Source organism: Lepisosteus oculatus, chromosome 7 (genome assembly GCF_040954835.1).
Source record: "Lepisosteus oculatus isolate fLepOcu1 chromosome 7, fLepOcu1.hap2, whole genome shotgun sequence".
Classification (NCBI taxonomy): Eukaryota; Metazoa; Chordata; class Actinopteri; order Semionotiformes; family Lepisosteidae; genus Lepisosteus; species Lepisosteus oculatus.
Window position 1 is genome coordinate 45,277,129 of NC_090702.1, and position 19,768 is coordinate 45,296,896.

Genomic DNA, 19,768 nt, shown 5'->3' on the forward strand with positions numbered 1-19,768 from the left:
GTTTTTTTTAGTTTTACTGTTGACCATTGCTGGAGAAAGAGCTAAGAAAATCCTAACAGTAGATCTAAAATGAACAACTGCATACTGTGAATACAATTTTCAGGACTTTCTGTTATACCCTTTGAAGCAATATGTACAGGCTCTTTAGGAAGCTGAAAATGATGTTGTAACAGTTTAGAACTGGTTTTTCAGGAGTCTGACAAACAAATAAAAGTAAATAATGACAAAAGTCATCAGATTAGACTTTCCACAAGAGATAAAACTGGTAGTTCATATTGCTTTGAAGGAACAATAATGAAAGTAGCCCTACTAGGTTAGATTAATGAGAGACTTCAAACCAGACCCTTTTAAAACCAGCACTCAAGGAGAATGTGCAGTTTCCCTTTTTATTGTTATATGTAAATTAACAGGATATTGTTGGTTTTCATTCATGTAAGAATCCTTGATTCTTGAAGGAATAAACATACACAGGTGCAAAGTGAAGCTGAGAAAACTTTGTACTTCCTGTTTGCCCAGTAGACTCTTTGACCAGCTCACAGGATGTTTTTTTAACAACATTCATCTAAAATGAATTTCAGTATACTTGATTATTTATGCTTGCCCTCTTAATTCAGATAATGAGAGGTAACAGAAACAAAATTCTATTAGTTTGCCCTGTAGCTTAAATTTCTTGCCTGTTAAATTTGACAGTGGCCTCTCTGTCAGAAGGTATTTCTCCATACATTGCCTTAGAATGAAAAAATCTTGGAGACAGATAAAGATCAAATTTTGATTTTCGTGTGTGTCCACATTTGGAAAGGTATTCCAAATTCAGTGTTCTTTTCACCCAAATTTTATAAATAATAGCAGAAACGAGTAAAATTGTCGACCACAAAAATGGAACAGCTGCAAGGAAGTGGAATTAAAAATTAATGCAGTGTTAATAGTTAGTGTGAGACTTCGATGACAAGTTTTCATATTGCATGTTACAGAACATGAGCAGCTGTTGCTGTTTTCCCATTGTTTCAGGCAGATTTTGGGAAGCTGAACTGCTGCAGCTGTTGTGAAGAGTAGTGAGCTGTCCACTGGAGAGAGAGAATTTAACCTTGAATATTGTGAGAATGCTAGGAACTGTTTTGAGTCCAGATACAGTGCGATTTATTTCCCTTTTGTTAGAAAGAAAAAAGCATTTGGAACAGGACTGATTGTGAAATTCTCTTGTGTGATGCCAATTCAGCCAAAGGAAATATTTTCCTTTAGAAGAGTCTTTTTTAGGTTACAATAAGTGTAATACAGTACTTGATGTGCAATTCACAGTGTGATCATTCACAATGACACATTTGTACTAGTTGGGAGCTGGAGATGTGGAGCAAACATCTCTGCTTGAAAGAATTATTCTCAACACCTATAGTTTTCAATTATGCTAAAAGCTGTGGGGTAAACATACTTTATTTACAGTTACTAAAAATAAAATTTTATTTTATCAAGAATTAAAGTATTTTCCACTGAAATGTTCACTTTGTTGTATATCCGTTGTTCCCCTTTTGTACTGAATCTTAATTTCATGCATTTTCACATTTTAGATACAACAGCAGAGGAATTATTTAAATACAATAAAGTTAAGCCAACTGAAATGGAATTCAGAATTCCAGTGGTATTATTCCTGCAGGCACAATAGCTTTTTTATGATGTAGTTTATCTCTGCCTGGAGGCCTTCTCAGATTTTGTTTTGGCAAATGCGATTGTAGAAATATGCAGGCATTCTTTTACATTAGCAAGAGGAGACAAGGATGTGTTTTCTTTGTCAGTCTGGGGTCAAATCACACAGAACAGTGAATTACTGAGCAAAATGTGGAGAGATGAGCACAGTGCTTTCTCCTTTAGAAGATGGTTGACCACTTATATGCTTCAGTGGTTTCTGCATTGTAACCAACCTTGACCGTGTTAATACATGAGACTTTTTTCAAAGACCTCTATTATTACAGCTTTGAAGAGGCTATTTTTTAGAACGGCCAAGCTCAGCAGGATTCAAGTATACCATTGCAGCAAACAGTAATAGTAAACCTTACATGAAAAACGTAGAAGGCTATAAGGCTCAGACATCTCTCAACATGTTTGGAAATTATATTGTGAAACACCACTGCCCACAGTAAATCAAAAATGCTCTCTTGCAATTCTTGTACATATCAAGTTGATATCACTAACACAAACTAATAAAAGTATACTCTCCATACAGGGGGACAAATTCCAAAATTTTAACCTGTAATAAGAAATTGTGTAGATGATGTTGAGTATTTAATAGTGAACTGTATGTCTTAGATGGGCCTTTCAGGGACAAACTTAAGAGGCATTTATTTGATTTTACCTTCTGCACTAAAATTAATCCATACGCATCTATTTTTTAACTGCTTTATTCAATTCAGGGTCATGGGGTAGCTGGTGCCTATCCTGGTAAGAGGCTCAGACTCTAAAGGCACCTATATGGAGTGTAACCTTGAACTTTTTGCTGTGATGAAATATACACCATTAATTCTTGCCTTTTCTAGGGCCAACCAAATATACTGACATTAAAATAATAAAACATTTAGAGCCACTTATACCCGAAGAAGGCTCCACAGCCAAAACGTTGTGTTTTCTTTCTTCTCTTTTCAGCATGGAATAAACCTATTACTTGTTCATTTAGAGCCAATTCTGTCTTTACAGTGTAGAATACTTAGGAATTACAATTGCCTGGATATATGTAGCAATTCCCATCAGAAGAATCGCAAAGCATGTTACGTCCCATCCTGCAGTGTATGTATGAAATGACACACTCCCATCCATCACTGTAGTAAAGCACTCACCTGGGTGATGCACACCGACACCCCCACAGTACAGTAGATTATCGGATGGAGAAATGAATAATTAGAATTAACAGGCAGTTTCTCAGGTGGCCAGATTATGCGAGCGCCGAGTGAAATTGAACTAGGATGCTTAAGTTAACCATCCTCACTCTTAGTGAACCTTTACATCCATGGGTTCTATAATGACCAAGGAGTCAGGACCTCAGTTTAGTGTCGCAGTTAAAGGACTATGTATCTGAAGCACAGTTGTCCTTGCTACAGTGTGATGGACTGAAGAGTGTCTCCTACTGGTCCACCAACACCAACTGCAGCAGTAATCTGGTTGAGATCCCAAGAGGTTTAGGTCCCAGTACTGACTGGGCTCAGCTTTGCTTCGCTTCTGAATGTTGAGCCTTGTGTAATTGTAACCAACTCTTTTTCATCCCCAAAGAACAGTGTTGTTCTACAGAATTGGATTTGGGAACTACTGTAATTCGAGGCAAAGAAAATCCCGCTTTAACCTTACATGGGAAGACCACAAAAGTAATAGAAAGAATCAACTGTTATCTAGTTCTCAGTTGTGCGAAACTTGTGAAACCAGTGCTGACTTGTAATTTTAAAGTTTCGGTCGTCGATTTTGGTCTTTTTGTTGTCGATTAAAGAATAAGTATAATTTACAAACATCTGTCGGTTTTATTCACTTTCTACAATCATGAAAAGATCCAAACCCATGAAGGCTTAAGGACTCAAGATTCATATAGTCTTCAGCGTTAACTAGCACATTACACCAAGTTTAATTGTTTCTGTTTTATTTTTGGTATTTTTAGGTTGTGATTTCCCGTTCAGGACAAAGAACTCCTCACGTAAATTTCCAGTTGGACACTTTGCCAGTTTCTCCTGAAGTGGCCGTGGTATCGGCTGAAAAACCGGATGGCTTTTCATTGTTGATCACAGGAAACAAGGTGAATAGCTTGGATAAGCTTAGATACATTTCTAAAATTATTTTCTTTTAAAAGTATTCTTCCAAAAAGGTAATTAGTTGTAAAAATAGGTATTATATTAAAGCAGTGTTTCCTAGAACTAGTTCAGGAGTACTTGTGTGTATCTTGTGTCTTCATCCCAACTGAGCTGTTTCTGTAATAATCTTCTTGAACACTTTATTATATTATTTATTATTATATTATTTTAGCAATTACCACTAATCCTTTGCCTGAAGAAGGGTTTCAGAATTCCCCTCACTTAAGTTTACTGATTCAGAGGGAAATTTAATCAGTAGACCTATATAGCACTCTGAATGCTTGTAATCTTGAGTGTTTGAGAGTTGATCCCACTTATTTCTGTACATAATTAAACCAATTAAAGGTTGGTTGGAAGGTTGATCGCACTGGTTTGTAGTCTAAGATAAGGATCATTGTAAGGCAAAGTATTTTCCAAAAAACTACGAACTCCTTGCCTGATGTAATTCCTTATCATTGTCAGATTTGTACTGCAGTTCAGTGATTTAATACTGCATTTGCAAATTGTCCCATACAGAATGTGTGATGGTTCAGAGTAAGAGTTTTTAAGAAAGAGCTTTTCAACAGTCATATGCAGTATCCTTGCATATGACTGTTACATTGTATTTTTAAATGTTTCATTTAGAAATTATATAAAGGCTTAATGCATTTCCCATAACTTTCCAAATATATGTTTTCTTCCGAGGTGGTAAAAATCCAAGTTTGAGCTACATCCAACACTTTTTTAAACTGCGGTTCTTTAGTCACGCAGTACATACCACGGTACGTCTTAGACCGTACTGCTACACTCAATAATTTCCGTCAATTTCCGTCAGCCGTTTTATTTTTTCGATTTTTGTAACAGATTTTCTCCTGTTTACATTCATGAAATCAAATTGGATTCAAATAACAAAATGACTGTAATAAAAATGTCATTGACTTTAGAAGGTTGAGTAAAAAAAAAGTCATACTAAAGGTATTTCCCATATTTCATTGGCTAGTAAATTTAGAAATATTTTTTAGATATTTCGGAAATCACATGGAAATAATCTGAATTGGGGAGTATTTGATGATAACAACGGGATTATTTTTCTAATTTCTCCTGAAAAACAGAAGGTAATTCCTTAGAGTTGTCTTGCTAAGGCAATTCTCATTTCTAAGAGTACCCATATATTTTTATGGAGAATCAGAGAAAATTATCATCAAATATAATTTACAACTCCACGTGGTACGGTTGTTGTAATATTATTAAGGGTTGTTTACCATTGATGTTGTTAATGGTACATGTTACATACTTATTTTCAATGACCCACTGAACATGTGCTGTTTTTTCTAGTTTTTCTGATTCTACTGTAACTCTAGTGGGAAGGAAGTCAAGTCTTGATCATGTTTTTAATTCTCTTACTACCATAAGACATGCTTTGATTTTTTTTCTTGTTTGCAAGTTAGATTGTCTTAAGATGTTTCAGAATATCTTGTCTCAGCAATGTTTTAAGCAAGTATTGAGGATTCTTTGAAGTTTTAGATGAAATAGCCAAGTGCAATCGAACATGCTAAACATGTTTCGTAAGGTTGTGAGTGTCCACTATCCTCATTGTAAAGAAAAATTTTTACAACTTACAAGCACCTTTTGTATTTTGAATTTTTCATTATCTTGCTAAGCAAAATTATCCTCCAATACCTTGTGAAAAAAGATTTAATCATTTTATGATTGACAAAAATTGGCATGTTGTCAAATTGTTCCATTACACTGTTCAGTGTTATTTCTAGTTCTTTGCTTCCAATAAAACAACAATTTTCATTACTTTATTTCATATACAACTCAATATGCTTTACTAATCATGAAATCAAACTATCAGAGAGTCTCCATATATAAACATGCAAAATAGTAAACGGTATAACGCGCCACATATTGTGGTACATGCATGTGTACCACGGTATACTGCAGTTCATTTTCCAGAGGGGGTACCCAACCCTATAATTCAGTTCAGGGTCAAAGGGGAGCCAGCACCTATCCCGGCATGCAACGTGCACACAAAGCAGGGTTCACGCTGGCCGGGACTGTTTCAACTTCACTTGTAACTCATTCCCTTTTCTTCCAGATCACAAAGGTTCCATTGTGGGGACCAGGATGTGATCATTTCTTGTCCTGCAGCTCATGCCTGTTGGCCCCTGTGTTCATGAGCTGCGGATGGTGCCAGGACCGCTGCTCCAGAGCACACCAGTGCAGCCCTGGCCTCTGGACTCAGGAAACCTGCCCCCCAGCTATCTCTAAGGTCGCAGCTCACTCCCCACGTTACATGTGTTTTTCATCCCTTACTTTGAAAATAGACTGGTGCCACCCTTCATCTTATCATAAACTACAGCAGAACGTGATATAATTACAAAAATGACCATATCGATCAACACAGCGAATATTTTATTTTGTTACGTTAGCAGCTGTTCATCTTGAAAAAGCCTTACTCATGAAAGCCTCGGTCACTTCATTGCAATCCTGTGAAGGCAGGGGGACAGTAAACACACCAGAAGAATAGGAGCAGAAAGGTACAATGACCTTGACTTTCAGGAAGCAATATTCCTTTTGTGAAGCAATTCAACAGCCAGTCTCCGTGGGTGGTATACGAAACACAAGATAGACCTTTATGAGCTACTGAGGGTTTCCTCCGTAGGAGACGCAAATACTTGACCTGCCTCTCCTTTATTGAGAAAAAAAATCCAAAGCCTTTCAAGCCGCAAATGAGGCGAGATAATTTGAATATTTAGTACTGCTGAGTAAAAGAGCTAACCTTGTCAGCTTGGCTTGTTTGGTGGTACTGCCGAGTCTATAAGGACACCCCGTGTTGTGAAAGGAAGCTTTAATAGGAACTGAACTAAATAAGCTGCTGGGAAACCACTTTAATGGAATGTTTGCATCATCATTTACGCAAATGGCGTGCATCATAGCAAATTAAACTGTCATTTTAGTTACAAAAATTGCAGACAAAAACTGTGGTGAATTAAGATAACAGACACAAAAATAACCAATTTAAGTGCTCAGTTTTCAAACTACTTTGTTTGTTTTTTTTTAGATATCTCCACTCAGTGCACCCTTAGGAGGTGGAACAAAGTTAACGATCTGTGGAAGAGATTTTGGTTTCAATAAAAGTGAAAAGTTTGATTCAAGAAAAATCGCTATTGATGTAGGTGGCTCTCCATGTAAACTGGATACAAGAAGCAGCAACAGTAATAAGTAAGTTCCTATGAAATCAAGTTGTGTTTTGTGTCCCACAATTATTACTGTTTTCTTTCCTATGAGAGATGGTCATAAAGGTTGAAATGATTTGCTGAATGTTTGCCACTAGATAATGCTGAACCTTAAAATGGAAGGCCAAACAACTAAGAGTGTTATTTTTCATGCAAAATGTCTGTTTGCTGAAAGGTCTTCTGTGCCAAAATGTATTGTTGTGTCTGATAACTGCAAACCTCCGATATTTTCAATTTTTTTAATTCACTATTCCTGTGTTGCATTACTTGGTGGTCATTTTTTCCCTACAAATAAATTACATTTAACAAATTCAACCTTAAATTTGTTTATATAGCCTGGGCATATAAAAAATAAATATGTATAGTGCTGCTGTGATTAACACATCTGCATATATAATGCTAACAAATTCTTTGCACTTTTATATTGTCTGAATCGCTTTGTGCTTCTCTGTAGGTTGGTGTGTTCACTGGGGGAGGTGAAGAGCAAACGTAATAATGTTGACATTGAAGTGCACAGTGGGAATCATGCAGCTAAAGTAAAAGGATTTTCTTATGTGGTAAGAATGACCTCTCTTACAAAATGTTACTATAAATGTTTTTGTTTAAATGTTATTTAATCCAATGTTCTGTTGCTCTGCTCTTAGAATCCAGTTATAAATGAAATCTTTCCTGTGTCTGGGCCTAAATCTGGAGGAACGATATTAAGCTTAAAAGGAGCATTCTTAGACAGTGGAAACGCCAGACAAATTACTGTTGGAAATTCGGTGTGCGTATTGGAAAGGTGAGAAATTACTTAATTACTCCTTTGTGTTGTCAGAGTAGTTACTTTAATCATTTGATCCCAATGAAATATTGTCATTAAAATGTGATTGCAGAGACTTTGTGAGAGTGTATGCAGCTCAGCTTCATGATCTGATGGAACAATGTACAATGTAAGGCAATGATCCACATGCTATGTGAAAGGGTAAATGAATAAAACTCTAAATGGTTTTCGATTTGCTAACAGCCTTATTTTTACGATGATCATCATTTGGGCCTTAGCAGTTAAAATAATTACAACATAATTTTTGGTTGATAATCTTAAAATTGATTGACATTCCACAACTGAATACAGGTTTTCTTTTTTGCTCAGTGTGTCAGAAACTTTGTTGAAATGTAAGACTCCACCTCAGACTGCACCTTCACAATTTCCTGTGAAATTGAAGATTGACTCTACTCTCCTTGAAGCTCCTTCGTACACCTACAATGAAGATCCTTTCATATCCAACATTCAGCCATCAAGGTCCTTTATCAGGTGAGTTAGGTCAATCATTTCAAGACAAAGATGCAGAACTCGAACGTGTCACAGGAGAAAGTGAAGAATTGAGTCTGCTGGAATCTGCATCACTCATCTCGCATATTATTGTCTTGCTAGATTACACTTTCTTGATTCTTTATTTAACCCTTCATCAAGGAACCCCCAAAGTCTGGACCAGAGCTTTTTGCAGGAATGAGAGCACATGTAGGAATAAGATATTTGACGCTTTGCATGTTTAAAACATTTTATCAGAGCCCTTGTGGATATTCTCAGAGCTCAGGGATTGTTAGATTTTGCAGTTAATAAAACAGAGCCAAAGCAGTGTCTTCTGATGCCCATTTGTAACAGGAGGTTTCTTTATTTCCACACAGTGGAGGAAGTACAGTTTCTGCACATGGAGTCTATTTGCACTCTGCTCACTCCCTGCAAATGGTTATTGTCCCACCACAAGAGGGAAAGGAATTTCAAGTGGTGAGTGTGTTGGTTAAAGATTTGCTAGTGTGAAATACCTGCAGCGCTCTGTCACGCCAGTATCTGCAGGTATTATACCAATAACAAATGCCTGAATTGTACAAAAAAATGCAGAGGGCCTCCCGAGCAGCTCAACCAGTCACCTGTTCACCTGACCTCAATTTGAGCCTGGGTCACGTGACTGGCCTACTGTGCCTGGGATTCCTCCGGCAGTGTGCCCAATTTCGTGGGTGCCACTGAGGATATAGTAGGTCTCTCTCGGCTCTGAGAGTCTCATTGACCCCTGTGGCTCCCTGGGAGCTTACAGGCATGTATTTTCATGTACCTCTCCGTCAGTTGGCACTGGACCATTGGTCGAGGGCAGTGACGTGTTCTTAATTTGCACCAGGACTCGCTGGAGCTCTGGCACGTCTTGATTTGTGACTGTCCGCACTCCGAGCACCTCCTGGGGGCAATAAAAAATGGTTACTCATGGGTTTTATATGCAAACTGTGGAGCTGTGCTCTGCTCTGGCTCTGCTGGGATTGGATCACAGGCATTCTGCTCCATTCCCTAGATAGCCTCGAACTCCACTGCTCCACTGCTCCCAAAGACCAGGTCCTCCGCCACGGCAAAATTCGACACTGTCTCAGTCTCATGCAAGTAACATCATTTCCATAATAAGATGAGATAAGATCACTTTATTGGCCATATACAATTTCCTGTATTAGGAATTTGCCTTTTCGTGTACCCCAACTTGCTCTCCATGAGACACACAGACAGGAAGAGAAGCTGGGGGTCAGAGCACAGGGTCAGCCATTTATACAGCGCCCCTGGAGGAGCTGGGGTTAAGGGCCCACCAGAGTAGGATTCCTCTGCCGGCCGCGGGATACGAACCAGCAACTTTCCAGCCACAGGCGTTGATCCTGAACCACAGAGCCACCACACTGCCCCCAAACGTTTGGTGATGGAAGGCAGCTATGCTCGCCACTATACCACCAACTCGCACTGTTCAATGTGCAACATGTTCAATAACTATTGCATTAAAATGACTAATTAAGTGTTTTAATTTTCCTTGTTATTATGTTATCGAATACGGTGGCTTGAAAATGTGATGAAAGTGCGTTACCTTTATGTTCTAGTTCCTGTCACAGTTAAGTGCCCCGGCACCTTGTGATTTACAAACTCAGTACTGGCTGTGGTGCCTCTAACATACAAAGGTTAAGTGGTTCAAAGGAGGGTGATTGGAGGAGTCTGTGTACACTTCCTTGTTCTCCCCTGTGTGTGGTCACAAGGTTCATAGCCATGAGCGAGGTTTGGAACCTACACAGCTGCCAGGCAGTTTGGATCCAGTATTCTTAGTTTTTTTTAAGGGTCATTTATTTATTTTAAACAAACAACCAATACTTATGCAAGGCCATATCTTTCTTAGGATTTAGCAACATGTATTCTCAGTCCCGTAAAACTGGCATGCCAGCCTCCCTGAGTTCCTCAGGGCACATTTCTAATTTAAATTTTAACTTTCAAAAGAAGCTTCGCCCAAAACACACTTCACTTTTTCCATGGATTCTGTGACATACAGGACTTAGCAGCAGCACTTACAAGAAACACAGAGTGGTTTGGCCCTTGGGCTACAGTCTTCTTCTGGCAGGAATCCTTAGAAGGAGGGATGGGTTTGAGTAATTGGAGATGTAAAGAAGGTGTAATTATGTTGTGGTCCACCTGGTTAGAGAATCAATTCAAAGGTATAAAGAAACAAGGGTACATTTTTAGAAAATATAGTCAAAGTCTACCATTCTGCTGCCTTCAAATATTTCATCATAAAATGTTCCTTATCATTTATTAATTTAAAGTGCAACGTAAATTAAATTAATAAGTATTCTTTGTCAATAACTCTGAAACACTTTCAATAAATAATTGAGGGCAGAAAGAAAATGCAGACCACACTGTGGTTTGACATTTGAGCATCAAAGCTGTTATGCCTTAAATTCTTTATAGGAAGAAATTTTAGTTCAGCTCAGTGAAGTACCACAGACCATAAGCCTATTAAATTAATGTCTAGTAAAATACTTCTGAGGGGGAATTGTCTGCCACAGTCAGTAGGCATATAGATTATATAAACGTTTTGCCGCTTTAAATACGACACTATGACTAAATCATTTAAAAATAAATCTCCATTCATCTGACAAGTAGCTTTAACACAACTGTCATCTAAAAAGAAAACATCTATTCTTTTATCAATCTAGGAGCCTACTTACTCACAGGGAAAAAAATGGTGGGACCTTGAGTCATGAATAATCTCGTTATCCTCAGTGCTACTGAGAGGACAATGTATTCATTTTTACTGTGAGCATGTATTCATTGGCAGATATTTCTAGTGAGATTCAGAGAGAATATTTTTTTTCCTTCTTTTTGTTCAATTCTGTATTGTCTGATTCTACGCTGCTTGAGATCATAAAGAACTGGCTATTGACTGGACAGTGTGCTCAATTTAATTTGTTGTAAGTGCACCAGTCATGTGCTCATTTTTAAGATAAGATAAAATATGAGTTTCAAATAATGTTTCTAAGTGATATTTGTAAAGAACAGAAATGACATTTTATTTCTGTTTTTCCGTTAGAGATGGCAGAAAATGAAAGCCAGCTACTTCGGAATTTATATTTCCTTGAAAGGCATTGTGTGTCCATTTTTTTTTGTTGTTGTTGTGTAGAAGATGTGAATCTTGAAAAATCTTAAAATTCAGGCGATGACAAGCGATCATATGCCTTGAGAAAGCTCAAGGGAACTTGACTTTGGGAAATTGTAGCGTACGACTGCTGAGATTCTAAATATGCTGATTGTGAGGATCTTAATTGTAAAATTGGAGAGTCTGTTCCTGTGGCAATCTTAGTCTGTACCCACAGTTGGATCCTTTCTTTTTGTGGAGGGATGTGGTGAGGGCTGCTTTAGGGAGCTATTTACAGTTATTGATAATAGAACACCTGAAGCAGTGTTGTATAAGTTTGTTGCCGTTGTATATGTTTTTATCCTGGGATTTTCAACATTTTCCTGTGGGGAAACGTCCATTAAAGTGAACGTGTTAAAACATTTTTATGTCTAGACCGATCTGAAAGTTTTAACTGAGTATTTTGTTTTGGTTTCTGGTGGAATTGGCTACAAAATGTAATACTGAACTATTAATATACAGTATGTTATTTCTTTTTTTATATCAAGCTTCAACCAATCACTTTTGCAGAACATTTAGTATACAGATGCAGCCATCAAGAATGCGTGTGGTGTCAGTTGTTATACCGCAACAGGGTCTTTGTAGAGGCACCAGACCCTCACAAATAGCCAAACTTGTAAATAACCAAGTCCACCCCTACACTGTCGCATAATGTGCTACAGTATATAGTATATATGGTTAAAAGAGATATGTAATAATTAAAGCACTAATACATTGTCTCTATTACATGTAAATTAGCTCAAGAACTTTCACATGCTAGTGTAATAGTTGTGAATTTCTTTCACAGTACCTTGATATCTGAAATTGTTGCTTGATTTTTGAGGGCCTTTTTGATGGATATTTATATTAATTTGTGGCATTTGTTTTTTTAATTAAACATAGTTTAAAAAGCCGATATAAACACATTTTTAGTACCAATATCCCTGTTTAATGATATTTATATTAATAAAAGGATATCTTTATTCAACCTGATGGTAGCAATTGACTTTTTCTTTTATTTAGCAGTTTTGTTTGTTTATAAAGATATATTTTTAAAATATTGGACAAGTTTAACAGTGTAGTGCTGTTGTAAAAACTACTACTTTTGAAAAGCAACGTTAACTTTAAGGTCCTCCTACTCATAGCTAAAGCACTGAATGGTATATACTTATTGCATGAGTATAGTCTATCCCCGATTCAGGCCTTTTTACTCTGCAGAAGGAGAAAGGACTTTTTTTGTGTATATATTTTTATGTACAGCTTGACGATGTAGTTCACTGCTAAAATTAGGCTCTGCAGCTTTGTGTCAGCATCTTAGTGCTTCTTTAAAGACCTGTCAGTGACATTTGTTCTTCTTTGTATAGTTATTATTGTTCAGGTCAACAATCTTTTCATTCTCAAAAGATCAACAGCTTTTTTCTTACTCTAAAGTGAAGGACATATCCATATACATTCTGGTGTTTTTAGTTATATTAATACCATGGTTGGAGGAACAGCTTCAGGAGAAAAGTTAGCACTTGCTTGAACCTGATGAAAGTTGTATTATTCAGTCCTCTTCTGCTAAACTGCTCTGAACCTGCTCACTTCAGTTAAGTTAGAACATAACCCGTATGAATGCATGACATCTAAACTACATGCGCACGGTTACAAACAGCAGAGAGGGGGGTAATTTGAAAAAGTGTGTATAAATAGAAAGTGCTTCTTTAAAATTCAAGCCTTTTCCATTATCTAGGCATGCACACAAGGTGAAGACAAGCATGTAATCTACTGCCCAACCCCCTCTCTGAAAGACCTGAAGCTTCTGCCTCCTGTGGTGACAAAGGTCTCTTTCATCTTCGATGGTTTTGCCACGAGACAGTTTGACTTACTGTACGTGGAAGATCCGAAATTTGAAGAATTCGAGAAACCGAAAATTACTTCAAGAGGCAACAAAAACATTTTGGAGATAAAAGTAAGTCATTTTATCATGTTGCTTGTACAGTATTAGCATTTCAGTGTTAATTACATAATACTTTTAAAATAGTTCAGGTGGATAGCTGCATCAGTATGTGTAGGCTGCAAAGGAACAAGTAATGGGTTTATTCCATGCCGAAAAGAGAAGAAAGAAAACACAACGTTTCGGCCGTGGAGCCTTCACACCTGAAGAAGGCTCCACAGCTGAAATGTGTTTTCCTTCTTCTCTTTTCGGCATGGAATAAAACTATTACTTATACTTTTAAAATGAAATACAGACTATTGCCTTCTCAAATATAGAACATTTTTTGTACTGATAAATGCTGTTTTTTGAAGGCTGACAATGTAATTGTTGTATGGTTACTTATCTTGCACATTTCTTTGTAAAGGAAAAGTACCTCTTAAAAAGAGGACAAAAGGAATTTTATAGCAATCTAACCAACAGCAGCTGTGCATTGAGAGCAAGTGTATAAAATATCAGACAGGGCTTACATTTCCAAGCTCAGACTAGTGCCCAACAATGTCTCAGCCTTCTTAAGCCAAAGATTGCCTTTATATTACTCTAGAGGACAGGCCCGTTTGCTTTTCTGATAAGGCTCATTTAAAACAGCTCACAGAGGTCATAGAAACATTCTATCATGTCATGTACTTTATCTTGAGCATATTACACTTTCTGGTAAATGTTGAAATTGATAGTTATGTTTGTCTGAACATTTCAGCCTTATTTATTTATTTTGTATCACACTTCAAAGGGGGTAAAATCTAAATGCTTTTTTCTTTGTTATTTACAAATGCATAGATTGTGAACTGTTATGTTAGCAGCCCAGGCTTCTTTGCTGAAAACAAGAGAGTGAAAAGGTTGAAAAATCACTTTTGTACAGTATTAAAATCAATTACACAACTAACGCTTGCTTACTTCTGTGCTGAGAACAAATCCAGTACACAGAGACCTTGATATGCCTTAAAAAATATTTGGTTTAGTGCTATTTGACTTTAGTGTTCTGTACATAGTTCTGCACTGAAAGGTCAGCGTGTTTTTACATGTTCAAGTTCCATTTGGTACATAGTGTTAGAAAACAGGTGCAGTCTAGAATTGTGTGTCTAATTTAAAAACATTTGACTGTTATGCATGGAATGTGATCCAGACTTATTGACCATGGTGCATTTAATCTTTGTTATCACACACTTTTACAGTGTTGAATTTCAGATTTGCCATCACTAAATAGTTACTATGCATTATCCTGTAGTCATGTGTTCTTCTTCTGATAAAAAAACAGGACACTTTAAAAAAGAAAAGAAAACTGGAAGGATAAAAGGCTTTTTATCCTTCCAGGTGGCTGCCTTATTAGCAAAACTTTATTTTCAGATCATTTTCTCTGAAATGGAAGCAGTAGCAATTCCCTCTTTTTTGAGAACAGATTTTTAGGTTAGCCTTTTCTCATTCTTAGGTACCCCAACTGGACAAAGTGGCTGTGCAAGGTGAAGTACTTAAAGTGAGCAACAGGAGCTGTGAGAATATCCATCTGGTGGGAAACACAATAGTGTGCACAGTTCCCATGGAGCTCCAGGCAGGCAACAATGAACTTGAAGTGGAGGTAAGAACCTCTCCTCACTAGTTCGCAACTTGTCAGATTTCCAGAACTACGGAATCAATGGCCCATTGTTAATTCAGAGTTTTATGTGCATTTTTTTTCCTTACTACATTAATATTGGTGTAACAATATACAAAAAAGGCCCTTTATTATTACAGATGCTGACCAAATATATTGTGGTTAAAATACTGATGATGAACTTGCTGTATTGAGTTGTTTAGACTGCAATTTGGAAAACCAAAGCACAAGAATGTATCGCTTTTTTAAAGATCTACAATTATTTGTTTTACCCCCCCCCCCAACTTGGAATAGCAATAGCCAATAGTATTTTTTTGTGTACATCTCAGCTTAAAAAACCCATGACCGCACACGGGGAAGAAGGAGAAAGCGTAGCCAAGGCTTCTCCAACCGATGCCCTTTCACACTGCTTGTTTTTTAGCACATCACCGGCAGCACAGCTCTGTACTTAAGTTTCGGGTGATGATTTGAATGTACAACAGCACTGCAAGCCGACAAGAGCTGGGGAGGCCGCAGGTGCTTTGCAAGAGCCAAGAGAAATAATCCCACCATGCCCTTGGCTGCGTTCAACCAATTGAGAGCTGCCACTGGGAGAATCCTGGTCACAGTTGGCTAGTGACATGAGCCAACTTCAAATTTCTGATTCCAAACTCCTCTCACACAAGCGTCTTTACCAGTTGAGCCCCGTGGGAGGCCAATTTAACACTATAATTCTGTCATTTGAATAGGTTTTCAGCCTTATCAAAGACTGGCGAGGCTTGTCGGGTTCTGAGTTAAGAGCTTGTTGTGGAGTGCATGCCTTCATTAAGCAACCTGAAACAGTCCTAGGAAATCCTTTAAAAGGGGCAGTTTAGTTCACAGTTGCACCTGCTGCAGATAGATTCTAAGTACCCTCACCTTAAACATAAAACACTTATGTGCCACCAGGGTCAATTTTCTAGCAGGCAACAGCCTCTATGCTAGGCATAAATTCTAACCAGCCAGACCTTCTGACATTAGCTCTATTGGTAATCTGTTCAGATCTTAACAAGGTTTTCTTTTATATGAGATAACGTATTACAATATATTTTATCAAATCTTATCTTTGTTGTGCATTCTGCTTCATGGCGAATATAATTCAGCATCAGTGTCACTTTAGGGATTGAACTGACAGTAGATTCAATTTGCTGTGAAGAATTTCATTTTCCAGGTTTTATGTGCACATAACCCCTTACCTTCAGAGATCTGCTTCTGTAACATGTCATGATGGGGGGGGGAACACTTCTTTCTTTAAATGCAACGTTTTTTCCTTAACTTCCGATTGAAGAGTTTTGTGTGTGTGTTCCCTGTATTTTTTATATTTAGTGGAAGCAAGCAATGTCATCCGTTGTCCTTGGGAAAGTAATGCTTGCCCAGGAGCAGGACTATACTGGGCTTATAGGAGGTGTGACTTCAGTAAGCATCCTGCTCCTTGTGGTGTTGGGTCTCTTCATGTGGATGAGGAAAAAGAAACATATTGAAGGTAAAATATGAGACTTTGGGACTTATCACCTGTTTTTAAATGTTTTTCTTGACATTGATATACAGTAGGTCCATATATTATGGCAATATGGTAATATATGTAAATAAGTCATTATTTGCATCCTGGAGTTTATAACGTGTACTCAAAAAAGTATATATACATAATACAATTATATACAAAAATGCATGCAATTAAAATAATCAGTGTAGAGTAAGACATTACAAATGTGACAAATGGTCAAAAATGATTGGTTCTATATTTAAATCATTTTTAATATTTCTTTGCATATAATGTATACTGTCGTGTATGTGGTTGAAGGCAGTTACATATTTTTTAAATGTGTTCTCAATCATACTGTATTAGAAATGCCTTTAGAGGCTGATTCAACTTGAGTTAAATAATGTAGCCATATTTAAACAACGCTACAGTATGTTACACATGGAGGCTCGGAAGAGACGGATACTGTGATTAACTTCATCCTGACGTGTTAATGAAAGTGATGCATTTCAAATAGTTTTGTTTTAGTTTTGCATGTCCGGCATACTGTGGCAGAACATTTATTTTTATCTTTGCAAGCGGAGTCCCAGAAATCATCATCCATTCTGTTGGTTCGGCACCGAAACAGTCATTTCTTGCAAGAAAGTGTTCTAAATAAATCGGAAAGCTTGAATGCAATGGGAAAAATGTCATTTTGTGTAAACGGCCTCCTTTCCTTTCTGTCTGATTGTAGATTTAGATGAGGGAATGGTTTGGTATAACGGGAGATCCCATACTCCACACTTGGAAATGTTGGCTAATGCAAGGAGTGTCAGCCCGACAAATGAAATGGTTTCCCATGAATCTGTTGATTACAGAACTACTTTGCTTGAGGGTATGGTATTGTTTTATTACTGCATGCTCTTGAAAGTGCGTGAAATTTGTCAGTACAGTACTTCACCATTCCACTTCTCCCTTTTTTTTTATTCTGTGGAATATTTTTAAAAAGAAGGAAACATTGCATTTACTAGGAGACTTGATCATATCGTGGATATTTTTTTTATGTAACATGTTTTTCATTAATCACATTGTTTCCTAAAAAGCAAGATGGTGATCATGTTTTTTTCTGACACCGCTGGCAATTGTATTCTAGATCAGAGTCAGACTCTGTCCCAGACCGAGTCCTGCAGGCTGCCCTCGTACCCGCACTCAGACATGTCCCCGATTCTGTCCAGCGGAGAGACGGATCTAGCCACCCCTCTGCTTCCTTCCTCTGTTCACATCGACATTAGCAGCCTCAACCCCGAGCTCCTGAAGGAAGTTCAGCACGTGGTCATAGCCCGGGATGACCTTCTCCTGCACCTTAATGAAGTCATAGGAAGAGGCAAGTGCCATAAACTATTCCTGCAATCCTAGTGAGACTTGACACACAGATCGGGGTATTGTCTTATTTTAAAAAAATCTCATTACACTACTACCCAAACCCTAGGAGAAAGTAGTTTAAGGGCTGCCGCCTTGAGTCAGAAAAAAAACAATACGTAAAGAAATTTGTTAATAATTAAGTTTTCTGCTCCTGACTCTGACTTTTGTCGTGGGTTGATTTCTTAGGATTTCAACTTGTGTCCCTGGAACTGTTGCTTTCCCAAATTGATTTAAATTGTTTATACTTGACAAATAAATTGCTTACATGGTGTTACTAAGTGGTGGTACCTGACATTTCATTTGACCTTCAGATGTGAACATCAAGAAATCTGTTCTCTCTGTATTAACAAAAGCAGTCTTTTTCTGCCTCCTGCTGCAATTAAAAAATACAAATGTGTACAGGTTCATATCTGAAGGGATTTGGATGATATGTCGTTCACATTTCAATTTCCTATCCCATTATTGAGCTTCTGAACTATGCAGGTTGTTAATCCTGACCCACTGTCGTCTGGAAGAATGTGATAGGACATGAGCCAAATAATTATTACATTTTTCATTATCGGTGTGCATGAAGATTTTTTGTTGCTATATAAAAAGGTCCCAATATGCCAGCTGTGTACACAACATGTTACGTTGTCCTGTGTTAAAGTTTCAGTTGAAAACTATGAAGCATGTAATGTTTTTTTAGAATTAAAAAGAGTGCCATACTGTAGCTCTTCCTTCTATTTCAGCATTATAAAATATATATTCTTTATAAGATGTGGACAGGGAAATTAGCTCTAGTCTTTTGATGTCAGTTTCCGTTATTGTTCGATGCTGCTTTGATGGTATAACCCACAACAGCTCATGCTGTTATAAGAACAGAAAATGTATTTTCAAACTGGGTAATGTTGGCCTTTTTTGTCTTTTTGGGAAATAGGGCACTTTGGTTGTGTTTTTCATGGAACTCTATTGGATAAAGAGGGCCTGAAACTTCATTGTGCAGTAAAATCTCTTAACAGTAAGTAACAGATTGAAAAATGTTCATATTTATAGCAGAGCTGAAATTGATTAGTCTATACACAACCCCCATGGCTAATGTATTTACATTTTCTTTAATTGTGCGTGGTGGTGCTTGTGGAGAAAAAAAGCGAGCTGCATGACAAATGTCCTATTTTCCATGGATATTACATTATGATTTATTATAATTATATAACATGCCACTTCTAGCACTAGGATTTATGTTGCCATTTCTCTTGGATGGTGCTTCATAAAGCAAATAGTTTAGTTTTGTCTGTGGGCTTTAAACTGGCATGCCTTCCCTTCTATCCTTTATTATTATTTCTCCATGTTAGAAGATATTGCAATTCAACTGTATTTGTAACTATTGAAAAGGTGTTTTTTTTTATTTGTAGTTTACTTTCTATGTTGACCTTATGTCCAAATAAAAAATATATATTTTCAGCTCACATAGATTTTTATAAATAAAGATACTATATACTTTAAAACGGTCATAGAATAGATGTGACATGATTTTCAAGAATTAGGGTGCAAAGCAGTTTATGTCTGTTTTGAGTGATTTTTCTGCATAGTGTTTAGTATAAAATGTGCCACTTGTTGAAGTGTTAATACAGTTATCATACCTGATTAGGTAAATAAGGCCATAATATTATTTTGTTGTTTTTTTATGTTTGTCTCATATGCAGATTGTTTTGTTAGTAGTTTTGAATGCATCTCCATTTTCATGCTTCTTGTGACATTTTTCTAGTTGTCATGCAGTGAAATATTAACACCTACAGTTCACCGAAATTGTTTTCTATGCAGGATTAACACATTA

General features: G+C 37.2%; 1 protein-coding gene across 2 annotated transcripts in view; it reads left to right on the forward strand.

Moving 5' to 3' along the window:
• met (MET proto-oncogene, receptor tyrosine kinase) overlaps nt 1–19,768 on the forward strand; it is a 45,719-nt gene that overhangs the window by 19,440 nt on the left and 6,511 nt on the right. For both annotated transcript variants that reach the window (XM_006633331.3, XM_015352284.2), the window contains exons 4-16: nt 3,629–3,763; nt 5,899–6,072; nt 6,865–7,025; nt 7,494–7,596; nt 7,684–7,820; nt 8,172–8,333; nt 8,708–8,807; nt 13,223–13,441; nt 14,892–15,038; nt 16,398–16,554; nt 17,285–17,425; nt 17,684–17,914; nt 18,872–18,952. In XM_006633331.3, the coding sequence (XP_006633394.2) occupies nt 3,629–3,763; nt 5,899–6,072; nt 6,865–7,025; nt 7,494–7,596; nt 7,684–7,820; nt 8,172–8,333; nt 8,708–8,807; nt 13,223–13,441; nt 14,892–15,038; nt 16,398–16,554; nt 17,285–17,425; nt 17,684–17,914; nt 18,872–18,952 (1,948 nt within the window). The remainder of the gene's footprint in view (nt 1–3,628; nt 3,764–5,898; nt 6,073–6,864; nt 7,026–7,493; nt 7,597–7,683; nt 7,821–8,171; nt 8,334–8,707; nt 8,808–13,222; nt 13,442–14,891; nt 15,039–16,397; nt 16,555–17,284; nt 17,426–17,683; nt 17,915–18,871; nt 18,953–19,768) is intronic.